We start from the raw sequence: 22,450 nt of genomic DNA on the forward strand, positions 1-22,450 counted from the left end.
AGCAGACTACAAAAGGGGAGATTCTGTGCAATACAACAGCTATTTTGAACATTCTCCAAAACTATTTTTAAAACTATTTTTAAAACAAATGACTATCTAGAGCATGACTTGTGGATCACAGCTGAATATTCCAGTTTTTGAAAGACATTCACTTTCTCGTAGCTTAAAAAGGTGGCAAGGAAAAACAAGATTGCCTGTACATCAACTTTTCTCACACACATACACACCCAAATGTACTGTGTTATAAATCATAGATTTATAATATTGCTTTAAATTCAGCCACATAAATGCATCATTTTCAATTCACAGTTGGGATCAGATTTAGCTGCACTGGGGGGACAGGGTGAGGAAATGCCTGGCTAGGGCCAGGCTGAGGTACCCCCCATCAGTAAACCTGTGACTGGCACTATTCTATTTGTTCACAATAACCACTTTTGAAGTGAGAGCCACAGGAATACAAAAAGCATGAGGTAACTTACCTAAGGCAAAACATACAAAAAGCCATTAATTTTACTCTCCATGCAGGGCATTCCACTGAAACATATGCATATAATTCCTACTAGTTTCAAAGGCCATGGAAGCATACAGAATACATAAATACATGAAAACATCTATTTTCCAAAAAAATATTTTGCAGTAAAGCAGCTATGAAAAAAAAGAACATTTCTGTTACCACACTTCCAAAACCAGAGAGGCTCTACACTAGATGCTGGCAAAATACTGAGATGCAGATGCAATTATAGACTTATAAAAGCAAACTTAAGATCCACAGGACTTCTCAACTCCAGTTCACAGTTTGCTGAGGTCTCTGAATGTGCTCCTTCAAACACTTGTCACTGCATCAATGTATCACAACAGCGTAAGAGGACCCAGAGCTAGCAACCACATAAAAGGAGCTGGAAAAGACTGCATTTGGTAACTGCCAGATTACTTAAACTTCTGAATGAGAAGGAAACAGAATGCACAAAGCAGAAAGAGCAAATACACCAGTCAGCACTATCCAGAGGCTTCTGGCAACACCTCTGCAAATATTTCTATACCATATAGCATTAATATCCCTTGCTCCTAATACATGCATTAGAAGAGAGAACAGAATCATAATGACACAAAGCTTATTTTAGTTTCTACTCTGAGGAAGTCCCATTGACATGCTGGGGACTCCACCAGCGCATTCATCAGTGCAGTCAGGCAGAGCTATTTTTCTACCAAATACTTGTTTCTCAGTTTCAGGAAGTATTTACAAAATCATGAGCAACACTTATTTGAAGTATCCCAGATTTTTTGAAGTAACATTGCTAGCATTTTTTTCTTTTGCAACAATGTACAGTTTCTTTATTAGTAAGCGTTGGATCTGATATTACACAATAGTTCAGGTTCTCAGTGAGAAATGTTTTTTCTTATTAACACTGCACATCTGCTATGAACATGAGACATGGAAAGAAGAGACAAAGAAAAATATTTTCCATTTTAACAGAAGAATTTTAGCTGTGAAAACTAAGTATGTAAGCAAGGTCAGGGCTGCACTGACATTACATATCATTTTGGGCAGTTCATCTGGCAACAGTCATTGTTGCTCAGGACTCACCCATGGATGGCTTTACCCTTCTGACACCTCTTTTAAGGATATGTCCACAGTCCCTTACTGGGACGGTCACCACCCCAGCACCTCCCAAAAAGCTCCTATTGTGTTTACCCAAACCCCAAGTAATTGCCTTATTCTTCTGATGCCTTTCATTTCCCAACAATGCTCATTACTATGGTATTTGCAATAGATCAATAGATCTCATGCCTAACCAGTCATCTTCCTCTTTACTCCTTGTGGGCTGACTGCTGTGTGGCAGAAAAGGTGAAGTATCCAAGCACAGCTTTCAGCAGCTGTTCTTTCACCTACATAAATTTTTTTGGAAAAAGACCCATACTACACAAAGCCTTCAGTGCTGGCAACGAACAGAAAACTGCACAAGGGCACAATTCTGTACTGTTGGTGTTTCAGTGTCAATAAAGGGGCCCCAGTTCTCTCCTCAGCTCCTGGCCATAAAGTTTGCAGAATCACACACACGTGTTAAGTATTGTGTTATTGAGCTGGGCTTCAACACGACAGTGTGATTCCTGAAGGAAGATAAACAAAAGTCTTTTCAAATTGCCAAAACATCTAAAGGAAAGGGAAGTCTCTAAATAGAAAGGTACAGTCCTGGATTATGAGGGCCTTTATCATCAGCAACACACTGGAGAAGAGTGGTGACATTTTTTCAACAGCTGTTCTGTAACTTTTTCTGCAGCCTTTCTGTACAAACCCAGAAGAAAAGCAAAAACTCAACTTACTAAAAGCCCAAATGGCTTACATTTTCACATTCAGGATTACTAAAGAAACCTAAGATAATACCGATCCCATGATCCATCAAAAAATAACCCCCCTGGTATCCAGCAAAAAATCTTACCTGGTGCGTTTTTAAAAAAAATTAATTCTGAAGACAGGCAATAATGAATCTTTTATAGATTAAAAAAACAAACAAACAAAAAACCGAAATTTTTAACAAGTGTCAGAAGAGGTTTGAATTCAGAGTTTCTGTCAAGCAGGCACAAATCTTAATGAGGTTCTTTCTGGAATAAACAAATGGATTTCTTCTACTGTGAACAGCAGTAGATTCACCCTGCCAGTTAAAAATGCCAAAAATATTTGCAAGAAAGTTTTCAAAATTTTACATGAATAACATCAGTGCTCTTTTTTGCAAAAGCAAATGTAAAAGAAAAGACAGTGAGCTCCACCAGAGGACAGTGCTGGGAGCACTAAGCTATGCAGGAATAAATTTTCAGAACATCCCAGCAGAAAATAAATCTGCAGTTTCACACTTCTGAAATACCCCGGGGTCTGCCTCAGTCCCAAGGGACACATCCCAACCATCTGCTCCAGGATAAAGGCTGGTTTGCACCTGCCACAAGGAACCTTCTCTCAAAACCAAGGGCTAGGCAATATACACTTCCTCAGTAGCTCTCCCTGAGTTCCCCAACAAGGGCCTGCAAACCCTGCTTGATGCAGATCCCTTATGCCTGTGAAGAAAGCAAGGATTTAAGGTTCCTCATCACTTTACACAGTCTCCAGCAGGCTGCTTCTGTCCCCAGCACCAGAATCAGCAAAGGCATAGCCCAAGGACTCTACTCTGATCTGACAAAACCTGAGCTCATGCTCCTCTGAATTCACAAGCTGAACTGGCTCACCAAGAGCTTGGGAAGGGGGCTTCAGGGGAGGATGCTCCCCCTCAGCTGCCGCTGCTTTTCTGGCTTAAAGTCGTACAAATACAGCTGAGATGGTGGCTCAGCCTGCATTCTCCAGAACTCAGTATTTCTGCTTTTACTTGCCTTCTGAAAGGAAACCACATTATGCCCTATCATAGAGATCAACTCTGTAATAAGCTGCTTTGTCAGGATGTGTTTAGGACAGCAAGCATTCCTCCCAACTTTTATCAAGGCTCCTAAGGAACACCTCCTGCAAGACAATTCCTGGCAGGGCCATCTGTCTTGCAACAGCACTATCCTAACCTGTTATCCCCAATGCACATGTAAGAGAAGCTACACATAGATCATCACACTATTGCAATGACCTTTCACATTCAGTGCTGTCAGAAGACAAAGTAACTCAACACTGCATCAAGACAAGAAGACATGAAGGCTAGTGCACTCCGAGCTTTTCAGCACACTTGAAAGAACAAAAGCCAAATGTTACAACTTTGTTTGGAGCAAAAGAACAGCGTTAGAAAGCAGTGAAGCCAACTGGTGAAGCATTATATATTTCAAGTTGAGACAGTATCACCAGTCTAGGCCAGCCACTGTATAATTACTCAAGTTACACTTCGTAAACTCATGTATCACATAGCCAAAGGATGGCAAACTCCACCAAAAGCCAAAGAACTATCCAGGCAGAATAGACTAGGACATAGAAGACCATATGAATTTTTTCCGATGAAAGAATGAAAATACTATATTGCAAGCAACACGTTCTATACAGTTAATCCACATTTCCCCTAAACTGAATTTAAAGAATTACTACCTTTTCCTGATTTAAAACTTCTCTCAAAACCCCATGTTGGCTTGAATGCTCAAGCTGCCACATTAATCAACCCACTGCCTCAGAATTATTTTTGTTTTCCCCATTTACTTTTCTCCTATTTCCCTTATTTGCATTTTCTGTTTTAATTTAAAGTACTAGCTCATTGGGCATAAGGTATGCCTACCAATATGACAGGATTGACAGGCATAAGAGAGCCCTTATAACTAAGAAGACCCTGACTGCAATGTTCCTGTAATGTCAGCAAGTCACAGTACTGCTACAGAGAAGGAAACTACACTAAGTGCTGTAATTCTGGTTGAATTTTTACTTTGACATTCATGAGACAATTTTAACATTCTTGTTTTAGCTCCCCTGGGAAATGTCCCACTGCCCCTGGCTTGATATTCCCAGGCACATTTCCTAAACATAGTTTTCTCCTGAACACATCAGCACGTACTATGACCTTAGCCTCAAGCTTACAATTTTTTCCAAGTGCAGTGACACTGGTGGAGTCTGTAACCCCAGGAAGACTTATATATCCTAAACTTCCTAAAACATCATTGTTACTCCCTCTCAAAGGTCAAAGAGTTTGGTTAAAATTCTCTTTGCATGGGGAAGAAACAGTAACAACTCAAAAGAACAGAAAATGCAAGTAAGAAAAGTACCACTTACCCAATGAGGTAACAGCACTTTCTATTTTCCCAGTCAGGAAGAGATTCACTGTGTAAAGAAAGAAAAATAACGTTATACAGGTTCCAGTGACACAGGGTGGCAGTCAGTAGTTAACCATTTCTAGGTGTTTGCTGGGGTGTTAATATCAATGCCTCACAGTCTTCCAACAAGAACTTTGCTTATCTACACAGTAATCAACTGTTGTCTTCACTGCAGCTGTAAGAGCCAACACACAATATTATCTTAGTATCTGGCAAATATGCTACCAAAAGAAATTACTAACGATCTATTTTAGGTTGTCTTTTGCAGGGTGTTTTTTTTTAATTGGGGAAAACAGAAAAACAATTACACTAACACATTCATCAACACAGCTAGTGACTTTACCTGCTTAAACACTGGATGCTAATTAATGAGATTATTAGCTTTACAAGTATCTCCTCTGCATAAAGCAAAGTTTGTTCCTCTCAAGTAAATGTCACCTTGAAAATAAACTTCTAAAGCCACCATGATTACATTGACTAATCAAACGCAATGAAGTTTCCAAAAAGGTTCACTGGTAAAATCAAAACAGGATGAGGCAGTGCTTGCAACACACATCTGACTTACAAATTAGTTTCCAAATACTCTTCAGTTTCTCAGAAGTCTCCTCTCATAGTATACATCATTAGAATGATCTGGTAAGAGTAGTTAATGCCAAAAAAAATTTCTCCTGCGTCATTGTTGCTCCAGAGGTCAGCATTAACATGTAGTTCCATATTAGTTTCCTCATACAGTCTTTAAGGCACTTCTCTAACAGTTACAGCATATTTCACTATCTGCTCTCATTTTAGCAGTATTTTATAATCTACAAAGACAGCCTTTTAATAAAATGACCAGTTTAAAAAAATAAAAAGGTTTAAAAGGTTACCAAAACTTAATTTACAATATCCCAGCCCAAGCACTCACTTTGGCTTTATTTTGTGTGTGTTAAGTCCTAAATCTTTTTATAGTCAATCTGCTGGCAAGCATTTGTAGAAAACATCATTAAAAAATGAACAATAGAAGAGAGGAAGAGAAACTGTCCCTGTTCCCAACAGTCACTGGGGAAGCTGCTGGCAATTAACACTATTTATGTCTCAGAGCAGCGTGTGCAAGCATGGGCCCCCATTGTCTGTGACATGGTCGAAACACACCACAAAACACCGACCCTTGCTCCGACCACCTTCTGGTGTAACTTCAGCTGGCACAAGAAGAAAAAAGTACCTAGCACGAAAGGGGTGGAAATATAAAAGCTAAAAATGTACCCCTTAGTTTACCAGCTTGAGCTCAGTCAGTTTTCAGACAGTGGTGGATCTGAACTACTAACAAATGGCAGTGGCCCAGGTGCCTACCACAACCCTCCCCTGACTTCTGTCTGGATGTCCAGAATTTGGACCTTCTCTTTCCTGAAGCCAGAGCTTTGAGAGCTGAATGCAGACAGAAGTATCTGCAGGCATAGACTGCTACAGACCTCAGGCTGAAGTCCCCACAAACCAGAGAGAACAATTGCTCCTGGTGTCACCCGTGGCAGAGGACATCCCACAGGCACTTTTGCAAGGGCAGTGACTTCCTCCTCCCAAGTGGTCACAGGAGTGAGCTTTTAGCAACAGACAGGGGAAGGAGGGCAACCAAATGGCAGCATATGTATGCTGTGGCTAGAGAAGAAAGAGGCCCAAGCAACAGATTTGTAACTCAGCATTAACATGCTCATTAACAAAGGACCTTAACAGCACTGATTTTATTACATAATTAATGTACAGTAACATTTGTTACGTGACAATAACAAGGTGCCATATAATTATTTCCTTTGTTTTGTGGCACTAGTCTGCTCCTGTAGGTCAGTAAGCATGCCTAGGAGCAACACTACCCCTCTGAACCAGGAAACAGCTCAGCTCCCTCAGCTCTTGCTCTGCCACAGAGCAGCACATCCGTTTGTGGCAAGCCCTGGATCTCAGCAATAACCGTTATACAAAATTTTCTCACACACTATCAAAGCATGGCTACTCCTGTAACCATAGTAATATAGTCATAAAAGTCTGAGAATAAATTAACCAGTGATTAAGTCACAAATTTAATTTCATGAAAATTAAAATGTTTTGTTTTGCTCCAAAGAAAATACATTAATCTGCTCTGCATAACTGTTACCACCACAACTGAAAAGAGTGTTTGAAGATGCATTGTATGGAAATGTCTGGGTCTGTACTACCATTCTACAATCTTTTTTTCACTTATCCTACCTGAATCTTCCCAATGGTCACAATAGAACCCAAGCTCCCAGACAGAGGTTCTCTGGCATGGCTGATGAAGGGCCCCTATGCCCTTTAAATGGAAATAAGTAGCACAAAGACAAGGCGTGTGATAGAGTGGAATTAGCAGACTCAGAGTCACATTATTCTCTTCTGAGATCTGTTAAACAGACAGCCCTGGTTTGCTACCAGAAGGACAGTGACAGGCAGCTTTTCACACCAGGCCTGGCAGGTTACCTGAGAAAGACAACCCCCAAAAACATTTTTTACCTCTGCAAAACACCTATTGGCTGCTATTCCAAATTCTTTGCTTTCATTTTCAAACTCTTTCACACTAAAAAGTCAGCAGTCAAGAACAGTTCTTTAAAATAAATTCAAAGTCTCACATCAGGTACTTTCCCCAGTGAATTAATAAGCTCACAGTTTCCAGTATCTGTTTTCCTCACTCTGTCTGAAGACCATCAAACCAAACCACAAGAGCACTGTAAACCAGCATCTTCTGAGGCACTCGGCTCTCAATAGTGTCAGAGACCCAAAAGAAAGAACAGACATTCCCTGCTGGTTTTCTTGCCTCTTATCAAAACAAAAATAGGTTAGAGACTAGGGGTATATTAGGTAGCTTTCTAGATGCTCTCTTTCTTAACTGTTGGGCAGAGTTATGGGAAAGCCAGAAAAAACAGAAGTGGCTCAGTTGGCTTGAACTCCATGTAGGAAACTTACTGTGCCATTCATTTGGATTGCTAAATAATTCTCAGGGTGAGGTTTTCAGCTGGGAAAGTGGTAATTTGGATCAAAAGGGAAATTTACATCTTGGCACCTGCAAACCAAATGACAGCTACCAGGCTTTTCCCACAGCCAGAATGGGAGAGACATCAGCTTTTCTGTGTTCATTGCTTCCTATTTGATAACTTTCTATGTCCTCCAGAATTTCTCAAGAATGAGAGACAAAATGGCCTCATGACAGAACAGTTGCGACAAATCCAGTTCCAGTCTTTGAAGCAGAAGCAGTTTACAGACAAGGTCATGTACAGCAATGGTCAGTGGCAGTGCAGTGATGCAGACATCAAACACAGCCCATGGAAAAACAAAAAGTAAAATAAAAGAATGGCAAGAAACAAAGCCAAGGATGAAAGGACAGACAAGCAGGAAGTAAAATACAAAAACAGTTAAAGCAGCAACATTTTATTTTTATGGGTTCACTGAAGCAAAATACCTTACAAGCTTCCCATCTCTCATGTTTCTCAACTTCCACTACTGTCAGTTGTGCAAGGAATAGGAATAAAACATTCCAGCTGAAAAAAAGAGCCAGACAGTGAAATTCTAGAAGTCATAGAAAGTAGAAATCTACCAAACTTTCAACCTGGCATTACCCACAGGTAACCAGAAGTGTTCTCACTTAAACTCTGGAGTTTACATAATTTTTTATTATCTACTTAGTGACTTTAATAATAATTAAGCTATTTCTGTTAAATAACAAAAGCTTTGTCAAGTGCCTGATTGGGCCAAAAAAAAAAAACCAAAAAACAAAACCAAAAAACCCATACTATGAAATTCAGATATATGGTAGAAACTTGTATCTTTCTCTAACTTTAAATAAACAATGCAGCAAACATTACCCCCATGCTGTACACATCTCTGACATCCCTTTAAGTCTCTGAAAAAAAAAAAAAAAAAAAAAAGCTGTACTAGCTAGAACGGATGTTCAAACTGTTTTCTTGTTTAGATAGCTTTTTACATCGCACTTCCGTTAATTAAAATAGATACGTTTCAAGTAACCAGAGCAGCTTTTAAACTTTAACTTCCTACATTTTTCTAGGCAAGCACTGATGTTAAAAAAAAAATAAAAATCTTTTACAAAAATAGAACAAGCAGTCTGGCCACAGATACCCATTTCTGATCATTTATATAATATACATAGACTAGACTGTCATTTGGGATAATTAAAAGTTTACTCTCATCTACCCATTAGCAAGCAGCTATGGGTTTAGCACATGCTAGTTTGAGGAGCTGTAACAGTTTACCAAGTAACCATCACCAGAGTTCAGAGCAGCCCCAGCACTGCTCCACCAGAATCTTTGGCAGCACACATGAACAGAGCAGTCAGCTTTAATAATTCCCAATTTCTACAGGACCCTGTTAAATACATGGGGCCTTTTCACCTCCTCGTTCTAGTCAAAGGCGTCAACGCTACTCCCTAACAAAAAGCATCATCCCTGTCAGAAAGAGCTGACAGACTGGAAACCAGTAACACGCTTCATCACGTTGCCATAACTTAACACCTGCTGCGAAACAGAGCGAAAAGCAATTGCTTCAAGCAGAAGGGAGGGAGAAGAGTAGAATATGGACGAGAAATAGGGGGGGGAATATATTTCCATCCTGCCAGTCAGACAGTGACAGGCAACCGAAGAGCGGGACCGAGCGCCGGGAGGCACCGCGGGCGGCTCCGGGACCGCCCGGGAGCCGCTGCCCGCTCCGCGCCTCAGCAGAGCTGCAGTCCCGAGATGGCACCGATTATGTCCAAACTTTTTTTGCTTCACCCCCCCATGCCCCGGCCCAAGCGCTATGCGGGGTTACCGCAGCGGTTTCCAAGCCAAGGGCAAAAGGCTGGTTTCAGCAGGACAGGGCAGAACTCTGTTCGGCCTCCCCACTGCGGGACCCGCAACCACCTCACCCCGTTAGAAACCGAGGGAGTAAGGGGAGGGAAGAGGAGGAGAACGGGGATCCGCAGACCCAGTTTCGTGCGTCGTCGTCCCGTCCCGCTCCCCTCTCCCCCGGTAACTTCCCGTAGCGGGCTCGAGGGCTCAGCACCCCGGCCGCAGGTGCCCGCGCCCCCTCGCCCTCCGTGCCCGGACATGTCCCACCGGCGGGGAGCGGCCGGGCCGGCACTCACCCAGACAGATGGCGGTGAGCGGCACCAGCGCGCCCTGCCGGAGCTCCGCGGCCGCTGCCTTCTCCATGGCGGGTCGCCGCCGCCTGCCCTTCAGCGCGGGGGGAACCACGGCAGCTCCGCGCCAGCTTCGCCCCTACGCCGAGCCGCGGGAGCCGGCAGTGCATCCAGCCGGCGGCGGCCCCGCAGGCTGAGGGACCGGGAGTGGCGGGGGCGCCTGCCGCCGCAGCCCCATGGCCGACCCGCGCTGCCCGCTCCGGGGCAGGTGGAGGAGCACAGACCGCAGCGCCGCCGCCGCCGCTCCGCCGCCGCCCCACGTGACAGGCCCCGCCGTACAGCTGCGGCGGCCGGGCCGGAGGGCGAGGGGAGCACCGCCCCGCCGCGCACACCTGAGGGGCCGCCGCCAGCCGGCGCAGGCGGAGCGCGGCCCGGGGCGGAAGGGAAGGCGAGGGCCGAGCCCGCCCGCGCAGCGCCAGGGCGCCGGGACGCCGGGCTTCCTGTCAGGCGCGGGGCGCCCCATTGCCGCCTCGCCCCGGCTCCCTCCGCCGCGGAGCCCGCAGCCATGGCGCGCCCTAGCAGCCCGCGTCGGGCAGGGGGTGGCGGCGGAGCGCCCCGCACGGGCTGCCCCTCCGCCGGGCGGGCTGCGGGGAGCCCGCGGCCCCATGGCAGGAGGCCGCGCCCAGCGCCGCCGCGGCCCGCCGGCCCCCCCTGCCGGGGGAAGCGGCCTCCAGGCGCGGGGGCGGGCGGAGCTGCCCCCCGGAGCTGCCGCAGCCGGGCTGGGGGAGCCCTCTCAGCCCAACTGAGCCGGAGTGTCCCCTCCTGCCAGGGCTCCCGCACAACCCGGGCTGCGGGCCGTCGGCGGGGGCTGCCTCCTCCGCGGCTCGCGAAAACTGAACGCGTTGAAGGTTTTAAAGCAGATGTCAGCGGTACTGCGGGGCGGGAGAAGAGCCTCCCAGAAACGCGGCTCAACCCGGGGCTTTCCGCACCCTTCAGAATACGCTGTGGGTCACTCGTCCGAAAAGACGGGACCCAGATCCTTTCAGTGTGAAACAAGCAATCTGGCCGTATTAGGAGTGCTCTGTATCCACAGCAAATCAGCACAGTTGAGGTGAATGTAAATGACGTATAACCACCCTGTTCCACTGAATACGGACTAAGCCTAATGTGTTCGTAAGCATCAGGACAACAAAGTTAACTGTGGACTTAATGCGCAGAATAGCCAAACAGCAAAAGATGAAAAACACCCTTTGTTAGGTGACAAAATGCTAAAATGAACCAACTCTATCTCGCACGTTTCCTGAACTTTTCATTGTTTTCCTGGTTGCAGGCACTCACATCCTCCTCCAGAAACCAGTACCAGCTCCCCTGTTGGTGGCCCAGGTTCTGCCTTCCGAGGAGCAAAGCCCCCATGGTGCTGCCGCAATGCTCTAATGCGAGCGCTGCAGCCCACTTGAATTCAGCTACACATAACACAAAACGCACCTTTTCTTAAATTACACTAATGACACCTTTGCTACAGTCACAGTTTAACCCTCCAGGGCAAAGATGGGGTCTTGCCACATCTCACTATCAACACAGAAAAATTCCCCTCCATGCTTGAAAAAGAGTTTATTTTTACATTCTGTGGCTGTATCACCAGACCTGCAGTCTGTGGGTATTACAAAAGAAATTTTCCAATCACTGAATTAAGGTGATTGGTAAAATCTACATCACAAAACAATCACTAACATGTTGCTGAAACCATGGAAAGGATTCAATTCTGAAGTAAAATTCGTATTTAAGGGGTTTCTGTCCAACATTTAAGGTCTAGTGGCACACATAGATGTGAGCTCACAAGTGCTGGCTGACATGCCCTGCAGGGCAAGCTGTGGTAGGTGTCATTCAGTTTAAAAAACAGACTCAGTTACTCTGTCATCAACAGGCCCCGGTTCAGTTCATCACTCTGACCAGGCCTGGTGGAGTGATCATATTGAAAGGGTCAGTTCCTGGGAAAGAACAAGAAAAGCATGAGGCACAGGAACTGGGATGCTGGGGTAAAGCTGGGGTAAATGCCATTTGCTGACAGTGAACATCATCTTTTAGCAACACACACACCATAAGTGAGATTCTCCCTCAGGAGATGTGACAACATAAATTAGAGTTACTATGCTATATTAAAAGCTTTTTGCTGTTTCACCCTTCAGACTGTCTTCTAAAAGTCAGGTTTAGATCAGACACTGCCCTTAAAAATAAGCTCATGCAAGAATGCTAATAAGGTTGTGGATCGTAGAATCATAGAATTAGCTGGGTTGGAAGGGACCTCTGAGATCATCAAGTCCAACTGAGATCCACTACTGCCACGGTTACTGAACCATGGCACTGAGTGCCACATCCAGTCTTTTTTTAAATATCTCCAGGGATGGAGAATCCACTACTTCCCTGGGCAGCCCATTCCAATGTCTGATCACCCTCTCCGTAAAGAAATTCTTTCTAATGTCCAGCCTAAACCTCCCCTGGCACAACTTGAGACCGTGCCCTCTTCTCTTGCTCATAGCTGCCTGGGAAAAGAGACCAACCGCCCCCTGGCTACAACCTCCTTTCAGGGAGTTGTAGAGAGTGATGAGGTCTCCCCTGAGCCTCCTCTTCTCCAGGCTGAACAGCCCCAGTTCCCACAGCCTCACCTCATAGGACTTGTGCTGGAGTCCCTTCACCAGCCCAGTTGCCCTCCTTTGGATCTGCTCCATGAGCTCAATATCCTTCCTGAACTGAGGTGCCCAGAACTGGACACAGTACTCGCTCACCAGCGGTGTGTACTCACTGCTGAGTACAGAGGCAGAATTACTTTCTCGGACCTGTTGGCCACGCTGTTCCTGATACAGGCCAGGATGCCATTGGCCTTCTTGGCCACCTGGGCACACTGCTGGCTCACGTTCAGCTTCCTGTCAGTCCAGACTCCCAGGTCCCTTTCTGCCACTCACACCATCCTCCGGTGCTAACACCAGGCTCAGACACTCTACACAGCCAGAGGCCTGAACAGCTACGTCTCTCTTGCTGTCCCTCTTAAGGGATTCCATTTGTGTGGACACACCCTACGTCTTAAGAGCACCAGGTTTTGCTTTTTTGGAGACCATTGCTCCTTCAAGAGAGCTGGGAGGTGGCTGTGCCCCTCCTGCTTGCCCTGCCTGCGCGAACTGCTGCGCTAACAGCCGTGCCACGTTCCTGCCAACTGCCGTGCCCCGTTCCTGTTTCCCTGCTCCTGTTCACCATACTCCGGGTCACTGGCGCTCCTCTCAGCCCTATATATCCCTCTCCGCAGTGCTGGGTGCCGCCCCCTTATCAGCTGTCTGGCCTCGCCCGAGGCCACCAGCAGAAGGGTGTGCCCCTCGTCCCAACCCTTTATAATAGCCCTCTCCGCAGTGCTGGGCGTTGCCCCCTTATCATCTTTCTGGCCTCGCCCAAGGCCCCCAGCAGGGAGTATGCAGGGAGACAAGCCAGTGGCTGGGTTCCTCGCCCAGCTGTGTGCACCAGCAGGTCTCTCATCCCAAAGGCCCATTTGATCCACACTGAGATACATATTTGGACAGAGAGTTCATATATGTGGTAGTTGTATGTGCCCCATCAAAGAAAACAGCTGCATAATCCTAAATAATCTGTTTGTGTGTTTAAAATATGAGGGAAAAGCATAATTAATTTGTCTGGCATGCCATGGATTTTAAAAATATTAATTGGAACAATTAGAACAATGGTTCTGAGTTGCCCATAAGCTCATGCATGTAATTTTGAACATACATCTTAGTCAAACAAACTCTTTCAAAAATATCTACAATAAAACCATTCCACAGAATTACTCTCCTGGCACCATTTTAAACTAATTCATTGTTTAAAATTAGTTCATTCAACACAAAGGTCCAGAGTTAGATTTGGCCAAGGAAACAGAGAAAAAGACCAAACATGGGAAACACCAGATAAGAATAAAAGGCAGAAATGGATGAGAAAATGCTTGGCCAGGCTGGAACTATTCCAGGGCAATGGTGACAACAGATGATTTCTGGAGCATCTGTGGAAAGTAGGTGGCATTGGACATAAAAAGCAAATGAAAGTCAAAGCACAGACTTGAATTCCCTTTGCTGATAGTGAAAACTTCTGGCAGAGTGGTGAGACAGAGGGCTAAGGGATTTAACGCCTGGAAGCACCATAGTTCACCAAAGGACATCTCTCAGCACACCATGACACTGCTTTAGGCCTTCTTATCTCAACAGTGTAACATGTGTCTACAGTAATATCTTGGAGGTTCAGGTGATACTTATCCTCACTGAGCCTTACCTTAGCAGCCCTTCAGTGGAATTATAATCATTGTAATTCACATTTGTCTGTCACTCTGGATCTTAATGGATGCCTAATGGATGATTGGCCTGAGGATCAATAGGAGCACTTCTTGTCTGCTTGGGATGAGAGAAGCAGATATTAAAATAAAGACTTCTGCCTGTGCTAAAGATGCAGAAACAGTAAGCAGATCAATGCAAACAAAGTTCACTCGTAGGTGAGAAGGCCCCACATGCAGCATGGAGGGGACCTGGCTGCTGTGCAGACACAGCCTGCTTCACGGGTTCATGTGTCTGGGTGCTCTTTAAGCAGAGTAATAAATCACACAACCTTTTCCACAACAAAATTCTTCCTAATGTAAACAGCAATTCTTAAACCTTTAATGGTCCTGTGAGTGTAAAATCATTCTGACTGCTTTTTTGAGCAGTAATCTTGAAATGATGGGTCTGTAACAGCAATAATGAAATGTGTCATAAAGGAATTTTTTCCTCAGTGAGTCTATTATTGTAAGAAAAAAATGTATCGAGTCACCTCTACATTCTGGATTAACCCTCTTTATGATAATTATGAGTAAAGTAATGGAAATCTCTCATTTCCATTAAATAATATCCTTGTATCTCACTGAAACAGTAGCATATATGGGACTGAAAGCAAAGTGACAGATGCACATTCTTTTTTAGCAGATTCAATCCATGCCACTGACTTGTTGTCAAGATAAAACCCACTCAGTTTAAGAATTATTCGCATAATTTGGTGTTTATGTAAGACTCAAAATTGAGTCCTGACTGTCAGATATGCACTTTTGTGTTCACAGAAATATATGTACAAATTAGACAGTTATGTATAAAATTACATATACGTATGCTCCAGCATCTACTGACATAGGAGAATTCACTATTATATTACAACATCCACACAAACACCTTGAAAATATAGCCAGCAGAACCTATTCTAGGTACTCCAGAATGATTTGCAGATCATTTTAAAAATCACTTTTAAAGTGCTGCACTAAGCTAAACCATCACTGAAAGCCAAGTGTCAAGCCTTCACATCCCATTTCAGAATATGTGATATGGAGATGGCTCTAAGGAATTTCATTAGTGGGAATTATACATTATATATGCTGGAGCTACAAGCACTTTTGTTCATTTTAATGTTTTTGACAGAATTGAATCACAAAAAAGTCACGTAACACCACCAAAACAAAGTTCTGTTAAAGTTATACCAACTGTAATCAAACTTGCATTACAAGATTTTTTTTTTTAAATATGCAGTAAAAAGATGAAGACATCATAAAATGATACTGTAATGTTGACAAAAAGGTTATGGATTTCATCAATGTTAGTAGTAAAAATGTTAAAATAATTTGGAACATTATCCTGTCCCTGTGCATAATCTGTCTTGGCCTGACTACAAATAATTTTTTACTGAATTTTCCCCACTGGTGCCCCCTGTCTTTAATTTTTTAACTCGCAAAAGTTTATACATCTTTTATAAACATCTCTTTCTTTGCATTAATTAGGTTGAGATTTCCTTAAACTAAGACTAGGATTTTACCTGTTCCACAAGTTCTTTCTCTGCATTTTTCTCATTTTTACCATAAATCAGTTTCAGTGGAGAGACAGAACATACAGAGTTGTGTAGACAAGCAAGCCTACAATCCCATTTTACATTGTAATCTACAATCTACATTTTAATCACCACTATTCTCTTTTAAACCCTGGAACTAAAGAAAAGTTGTTTGGAAAACATTGGGTGTAGTAACACGCATTATGTGTCTCAATCTCACATAGTTTACCACTAGTTTTATTTTTACAAGGGTTCATATTGCATCACCATACAAGATCTGGCTGAATTTAATAAGGTTTATGTTTAGTGATGACTACACTCTGCCTGAAAGGGAAGAAAATTCCCTTATCTGCACCGCCTTTAACGCTATTCCTGCCTTGATCCATTATAGAATGTTACTCAACTCAATTGTAAACTATTTGTCTTACCCTTCTTTAGGAATTTGTTATTCATGTGTTCTACAAAGCGATGAAAAAACCCTGTTTTAATTCACATTCATTTTATGAAATGTGATGGGAATAAGTATCAGCAACTTGGTATTACAGGAAAGTGAACCCAGATTGTTTGATGGGGAAATCCTATAATAAGATAACCACTGTATCGGCATTTTTCCAAAGAGAGTGCAAAGCTGTGATATTCCTCTGTGGCACTCTGAGTGTTCAATGAAATCCAGAATTTATGTCAAGAAGCTCAGATTATGAGTAGCAATTACATTAGGGTAATTGCTTGAAAAATAAAATAATTTTCTCTTGAAAGGGTTCAGTTGTCTTTGTAACTATTATCAAGGCAGCATTAATTGCAGTTCAATTTTTTTTAAACTTGTAACTTTGCTTTCTTAACAAAACTGAAGGTCCTGATCCATTAAGTCAATTAAGTCTCATTTTTATTTAAGTGTTATTGAGATCAGAGTTTTGAAACATGCAGCATAATTATGGGAGATTAGAATTGTTTTCATTTCTAAAACTGACAGAAATAATTTGAGGAAGTTTATCAGTGTTCCTCATCAAAATTGTCAAGCTGCACTTTATCAGTAAGTTCCAGTGGACAGCAAGTCATTCTTGTCTGAAAGAAAGAGAAAAAGAGAAAGAGCCAGGCCAAGACCACCACTGTTTCACTTCTCTCTTCTTACTGCCTTTCCATATTTTCAGTGTGATTCAGTTTTTAAAGTATCATCTCATGGGGCTGTTTTAGGCCAGCAGTTATGTCAACAGTTTCACGAAGCTCCAGTCTTTCCCCAGCTAACATACACACCTTGCTGTCTGTGGCACACTCCCTGGCTCTGGTTCCTGGAATTCTTTGAGCACCTTCCCAGTCCATTTCTGTTGTACAGAGGTCCTGCAGCCTACACATGGACAGTGAGTTACTACAACTTTATTTCACTGATGACTGCACAGTAAAAGGCTATTTCAACACCACACCATACCTCCTGCCTCCCTGGTGACTTTATCATTTAATAACTGTATTTGGATTGATTTAAACTGTGGTGATGCTAGTTTTTATTATGTGCATACTGGAACAGCTCTGCAAGACAACTCTGCAGTGAGCCCCCTGATCTACTAAGAAGCTAAATTGATTTCTCTGTTCTGCCTGCTCCTTCAGATCTATTGATGAGCTGAGTTTGGATGATTTAATTTAGTTCATGATAAATCCTTTTATGCTCTGGTTAAGTTAGTGGCTTACTCTCTCTGGTAGGTGGAGTCATTAAGGATTTACTGTTCTCCTTGACATACAAAATCTTTCTTAAACGAGGGCTCAAGTAACTCAAGAGTGCATCCCTTTGGCTGACAGAAGAACAATGCCAAAATAAGACTGAATCACATTTCAGGTGTATGTGTTTTCAGATCCCCCTTCACATACAGAAATTCAGGGAAATAATGGGCTCTGTAAAGCCTGGGGCTGTCTTTATTACTTTTCTACAGAAGAAAATGAAACAAACTATCAATACATTCTTTGCCAAAGATAACACTAGGACAAACTACTATGAACTTATTTTAGACTTTAAGTAGGATATCAAACAGATTGGACTTAGAAGCACAAAATCTTCCCTAAGTCACAGGATGAACTGTCTCCTAGGGAGAGAACAAGTATTTTCTTTGCTCAGTATGCATATTGTTACCAGGGCAGATGAAAATACCCACATGGGGTTGCTCAGCAATGTGCTTCCAGCCTCCAATTCTGTGGGGGAAAAAAAAAAATTAAATAATCTGTTGTATGCAACCAGGCATATCTAAAATTGAGCATGTGAGGAAAAGCAAAATATACAATTAGGACTGAACAGACATCTTCAAATGAGTTCAGTGACTGCCTTTTGTACTGTGGGAAGAAGGCCTGGACACAACTGCAATGCAGACGGGGAGGCTGCAGAGCAGCTCCCTGGTCACACTACCCTATAGTGTTCCCACTGCCAGCCTTGAAACCCCTCTCTGGTGTCACATTTCCCGTTGGCTTGGAACACTAATAACATTTAGAGCTGTCTTCCATCCACTCTTATGACTGAGAAACTTGTGCAAAGACTTCAGGCTGATATAAATTAGCCAGAGCATGACATTCAGCAAGCTGACATTTGTGGAACTGAGAAGCAAGGAACTCAGAGCTGGTGCTTTGCCAGTGCCACTTGCAAGCGCCGGGGTAAATATCACTGCAATATTCACAGTACATTTCTGAACTGGACTCCGAGCACTGCAGCAATTCCACTGTAAACTGAAAATAGTTGTAGTCTATACTAGCCAGCATACTGACAATAGCCTGCCATCTTATTTGCTTCCAATTACCTGTTCAGCAGGAAAAGCAAATCAGAGGTTGAGGATAACCACGCTTCTCATGTTTCACTAATAATTAAATAACCTTAAATTTTTTTCCTACTACTCAGTGTGTCCCTAATACCTAAATGTAGCTACTATAGCTACTAATTCTCATTAAAATTTGGCCCAGACACTTCCTTGGAGGCTTTATTTGGCCCTACAGAATGTAACTTGTGTTCCACCTGTCCGAGGAGCTGTCACTAACCCTGATTTATGTCTTCATTTACCTTTTTTGTCTCCTATAGTTGTTTTTTCAAGTTCCAGTGGCATGTGTTTCAGTATGGATTTCTGCACAAAGTGTTGCACTTATTCACTGCAACACCCCACATAATTTTAAAGGTCCTAATGATTTTACAGCATGAGAGTTATCAGCTAAAATATTACTAACAATTTTTTGCATTTTTTTCCTCTTAAGTTCTCAGTACATATTCATAGCGCAGTGATTTTAAGACACCAAACTGTATCTTATTTCCCAAATTATGGGAAAGTTCTGCTTAACATGCATCTGCAGAAAACACAGCAAAATTAGGAACTATGCATCAGTGAGGCTGTTCCACAGGAAGAATGGGAAAGCATGTAAAGGAATGCATGACCTCACCTACTGAATTCTGCCTCTTTTCACAGAGATGAGGATGACAAAGTACCCTGTTCATCTAATTTCACTGAAAGTCAGAGCAAGTTTAAAGCCCTAGCAAATAGAAATATCAACATGTTCTCACACCAGAATGTCAGATTATGACACAGACCATGTGCCAATACTTAAAATCAGAAGGATACAGGACACAATGAGTCCATTCCTACTAAGTCATGAGGTGTGCTCCCACGATACAAAAAGCTCTACTCTCTTTTTCTGTGTCACACTGAACAAACAAACACTGTCTCTCTGGCACCTCAGTCATTCTATCAACTATTAACAGCAACAGCAAAAATAGATACTAATTGTATACTTAGCATCCCCCAAAAAATCTGGAAGTGTGTCATTAGAGATGGTGGGCTAGAAGCTTCAGATAGGAAATTATAGGTGCCCTGAAGGTATAATGATTTCATCTCTGCTTCTTTCTTCTATTTTTTAGTATTAAACAGTGTACAAAACCTTGAAAAAGTAAAAGCTGTCTGAAGCATGCAAGTGAACTCTATCTTACAATATAAAACCAAATAACTCTCTGACAAATGAGCATGATAATACAGACCACATTGCTGAAAAAGATGAAGAAAACAAAAAAATGAGGATAAGCATAAACCATGGAACAAAATTAGTGCTAGAGGTATGCAGAAGAATCAAAGCTGCTGTCCTTCGATGGAGCCTAAAACAATGAAAAGTCAGATTTTCTTTCACATAAAGAAAACCCCATAATCCAATACACCTTTAACTATGACTCAGCTTGTGCAGTTGTATGTTCTGACTAAAACATGTAAATAAAGGAAGAGGTTGTGGTAAATAGGCTGAAGAATGTGAAGGGAAAAATCATTGCAACAATTGTGTAAGAACCACATCCTAAAGTAGCTGAAAGACATCAGCCCTGTGGAATCATACATACGCATGCCTGGAGAGAAATAAAGACAAAAAAAGATAGTATGAGGATACTTAGTGACTTAAAAGATCAAAATTCTCTTAAGAGAGCAAGTACCTACCTTTGTGTAGGTACTTGTTTTCACAAAGCTTTCAAGGGATTTCTGAGAACTCCTTCACACTATTTAAGATCTGGATTTTGTAACTGTATACATCGTAAACAGTGCCAACAGAGCCAGTAAAATATTTGTCAAAAATTGGCAGACAAAGTCTAGGAAAATGTGAGAAAAATTCCTGCCCTTGCACTTCCTTTTTTTCTGAAGGTGAAGTCATCCAAGATCCTCTTTGATATGCATCAACCTCTCACAGGGGATCAGTGGTACTCCCCTGAACTGACATTTGTTTATCCTGGAGGGCAACAGCAGCAAGGCTGCATGCACTACTGCCCCAGATGTCATCCCTTCCCAGAATATTTACATGTCAAAACATTCCAGTCGTTCCCTTAATTGACAGAGAAGGCAGCTAAATTAATGCACAGATAGAGAAGCCAGCTAAATTAATGAAAAACATTATTTTACCAGGAATAAGAAAATCAAATTGGAAAAAATTGCAGTAGAACAACTTACGATAAAATCCATCAGTATCTGGAGTAGTTGGTGGATGAACAGGAATATTACAAAACGGTACCTACTTAAAACCAGAATTATGTGAAGGTAATTTTACCTTACCTGAGGTATTTATACTTTCCTAAGTATATTATTTCTGTACAGAGCTGTCAGTATGGGAAATCTCAAAAGTAAATACATGTTCCAGAGAGGCTTGGGAAGCGGGAGGGAGAACACTGCAAAAGGCAACAATAATAAAAACCAATTTATACATGGTTTTCACTATGTTTATACATTACACATTTATGAATTCTCTTCAACAGAAACCAGTCAAGCTGGTAGATAAAGCCAGAAGGCTCACAAATTCTAAATTAAAAGCAGTTAACAGAAATGTACTTTGATCTTGTACAGGTTTGAGAGGAGTTCAGAGTAATGCAACATACCTACCACTGAAATTCCCATGATACCTGGATTGGCATATGCATTTGCAGCTAGCAGAGTTCAAATATCCTTCATTATAGCACTTTTTCCCATGGCAGCATATTCTTTCGTGTGTGAAAATTAAACCAGTTTTAAAACCTATTTGAATAAAAGAATAAGTATTTATTTATACTCAAATTTGTATTCATTTTGTCAGACTCATTTAGAGACAGGTTGTGTTGATTTTTCAGTTACTCAACCAACCAGTTTCTTAGGAAGTTCACTGTAATTAGCTTTTGTGAATCTGAATTATTCACAGACCATCTTGGAACAAATGAATAAAAATATTTTTATGCATTTGTGTTGTTCAGTGCTAAAAATATGGTGGCCTACACATAATTTTCATGCAGCTTAGGAAAATCTATGCATTTTTAAATATTCTGCTACAGTAACTTGTCAGCTTTCATAAGTGAAAGCAATAATTATAATTGTTAATTTTTTATCTTATTTATATAGTGCTCTTCTGGTCTAACTATAAAAAAAGAGTGATAGTTATGTTCATAAAAATGGCATTGTTCTAGCTTGGGAAAGAAAAAAAAAGTGACGTAAAGAGAGAATATTTAATACCATTGTTTCATTAGCTGACACAGCATTGATCCATTTCCACAGCCATAGGCATAGCAATCAGAGATTCTGTTCTTGTCTCCCCTATTGCAAAGAACTTTTGTACTCTGATGAGTTCATTTGTTCTCAGTCCTGCATTCACTGAACTTAATGGTGAAGCAGTGCCCATTGATTGGACTGATACAGAAGTACAAATCACAAAGATTTCCTATTTCTCAAAAACAAGGCACACTAGCAAATATTTAACTGCCAAGCAATTTTAAATATTTCATCCCATGTCTATAGATTTACTGAAACTACAGGAGTCCCATTTGGAAACAATTACAATTACTCAGTGCAGTGCCCACATTTAGCTCAGCACAAGCCCAGCTGTATTTGCAGGCAATTTACTTGATGCATCCCAGCTCGGAAGGGCTCGTTAGAATTTCTGCAAAGCTCCTTAATGTCCAGAGTACAGGGGACAAAAAGGTAATGCCAAAAAACATTGGTGATACATAATCTTGATGGGCAAAGCTTCACAATTTTAATATTACCACAGTATAACTTTGTTTCAGAAATATTTGTATTTACTGAATTTTCCTTACAGGCAATTTTCAGTCCAGTGGTCATTATTGAATATTCTTCCTGAAGTTCTTCAGAGAGAAGAACAGACACAGAGCAAAGATCTGGATCAATTTCAGGTTGTACAGTACCAACCAAGTGCTCTTCAGTCAAATTAGCTGTGATCAGTGCCAGGCAGGCCTAAAGCCAG

General features: G+C 42.3%; 1 protein-coding gene across 4 annotated transcripts in view; it reads right to left on the minus strand.

Moving 5' to 3' along the window:
• Window positions 1-22,450, minus strand: part of LRP3 (LDL receptor related protein 3) — a 39,522-nt gene that overhangs the window by 14,823 nt on the left and 2,249 nt on the right. Inside the window, exons 2-7 of one of the 4 annotated variants that reach the window (XM_071756752.1) lie at window positions 21,099-21,234; window positions 20,779-20,891; window positions 17,878-17,914; window positions 16,991-17,081; window positions 14,171-14,286; window positions 4,718-4,765 (exon numbers count right to left, since the gene is read on the minus strand). Coding sequence is in view for 1 of the 4 variants with exons in the window: in XM_071756750.1 (XP_071612851.1) it covers window positions 4,718-4,765; window positions 9,872-9,938 (115 nt within the window). In the remaining 3 variants the exon portion in view is untranslated. Of the gene's footprint in view, window positions 1-4,717; window positions 4,766-5,323; window positions 5,626-8,194; window positions 8,274-9,871; window positions 10,553-14,170; window positions 14,287-16,990; window positions 17,082-17,877; window positions 17,915-20,778; window positions 20,892-21,098; window positions 21,235-22,450 lie in introns of those variants that run through there. The other 3 variants (XM_071756751.1, XM_071756750.1, XM_071756753.1) reach the window with 3 other exon arrangements.

Source organism: Heliangelus exortis, chromosome 13 (assembly GCF_036169615.1).
Source record: "Heliangelus exortis chromosome 13, bHelExo1.hap1, whole genome shotgun sequence".
In the NCBI taxonomy this organism is placed as follows: Eukaryota; Metazoa; Chordata; class Aves; order Apodiformes; family Trochilidae; genus Heliangelus; species Heliangelus exortis.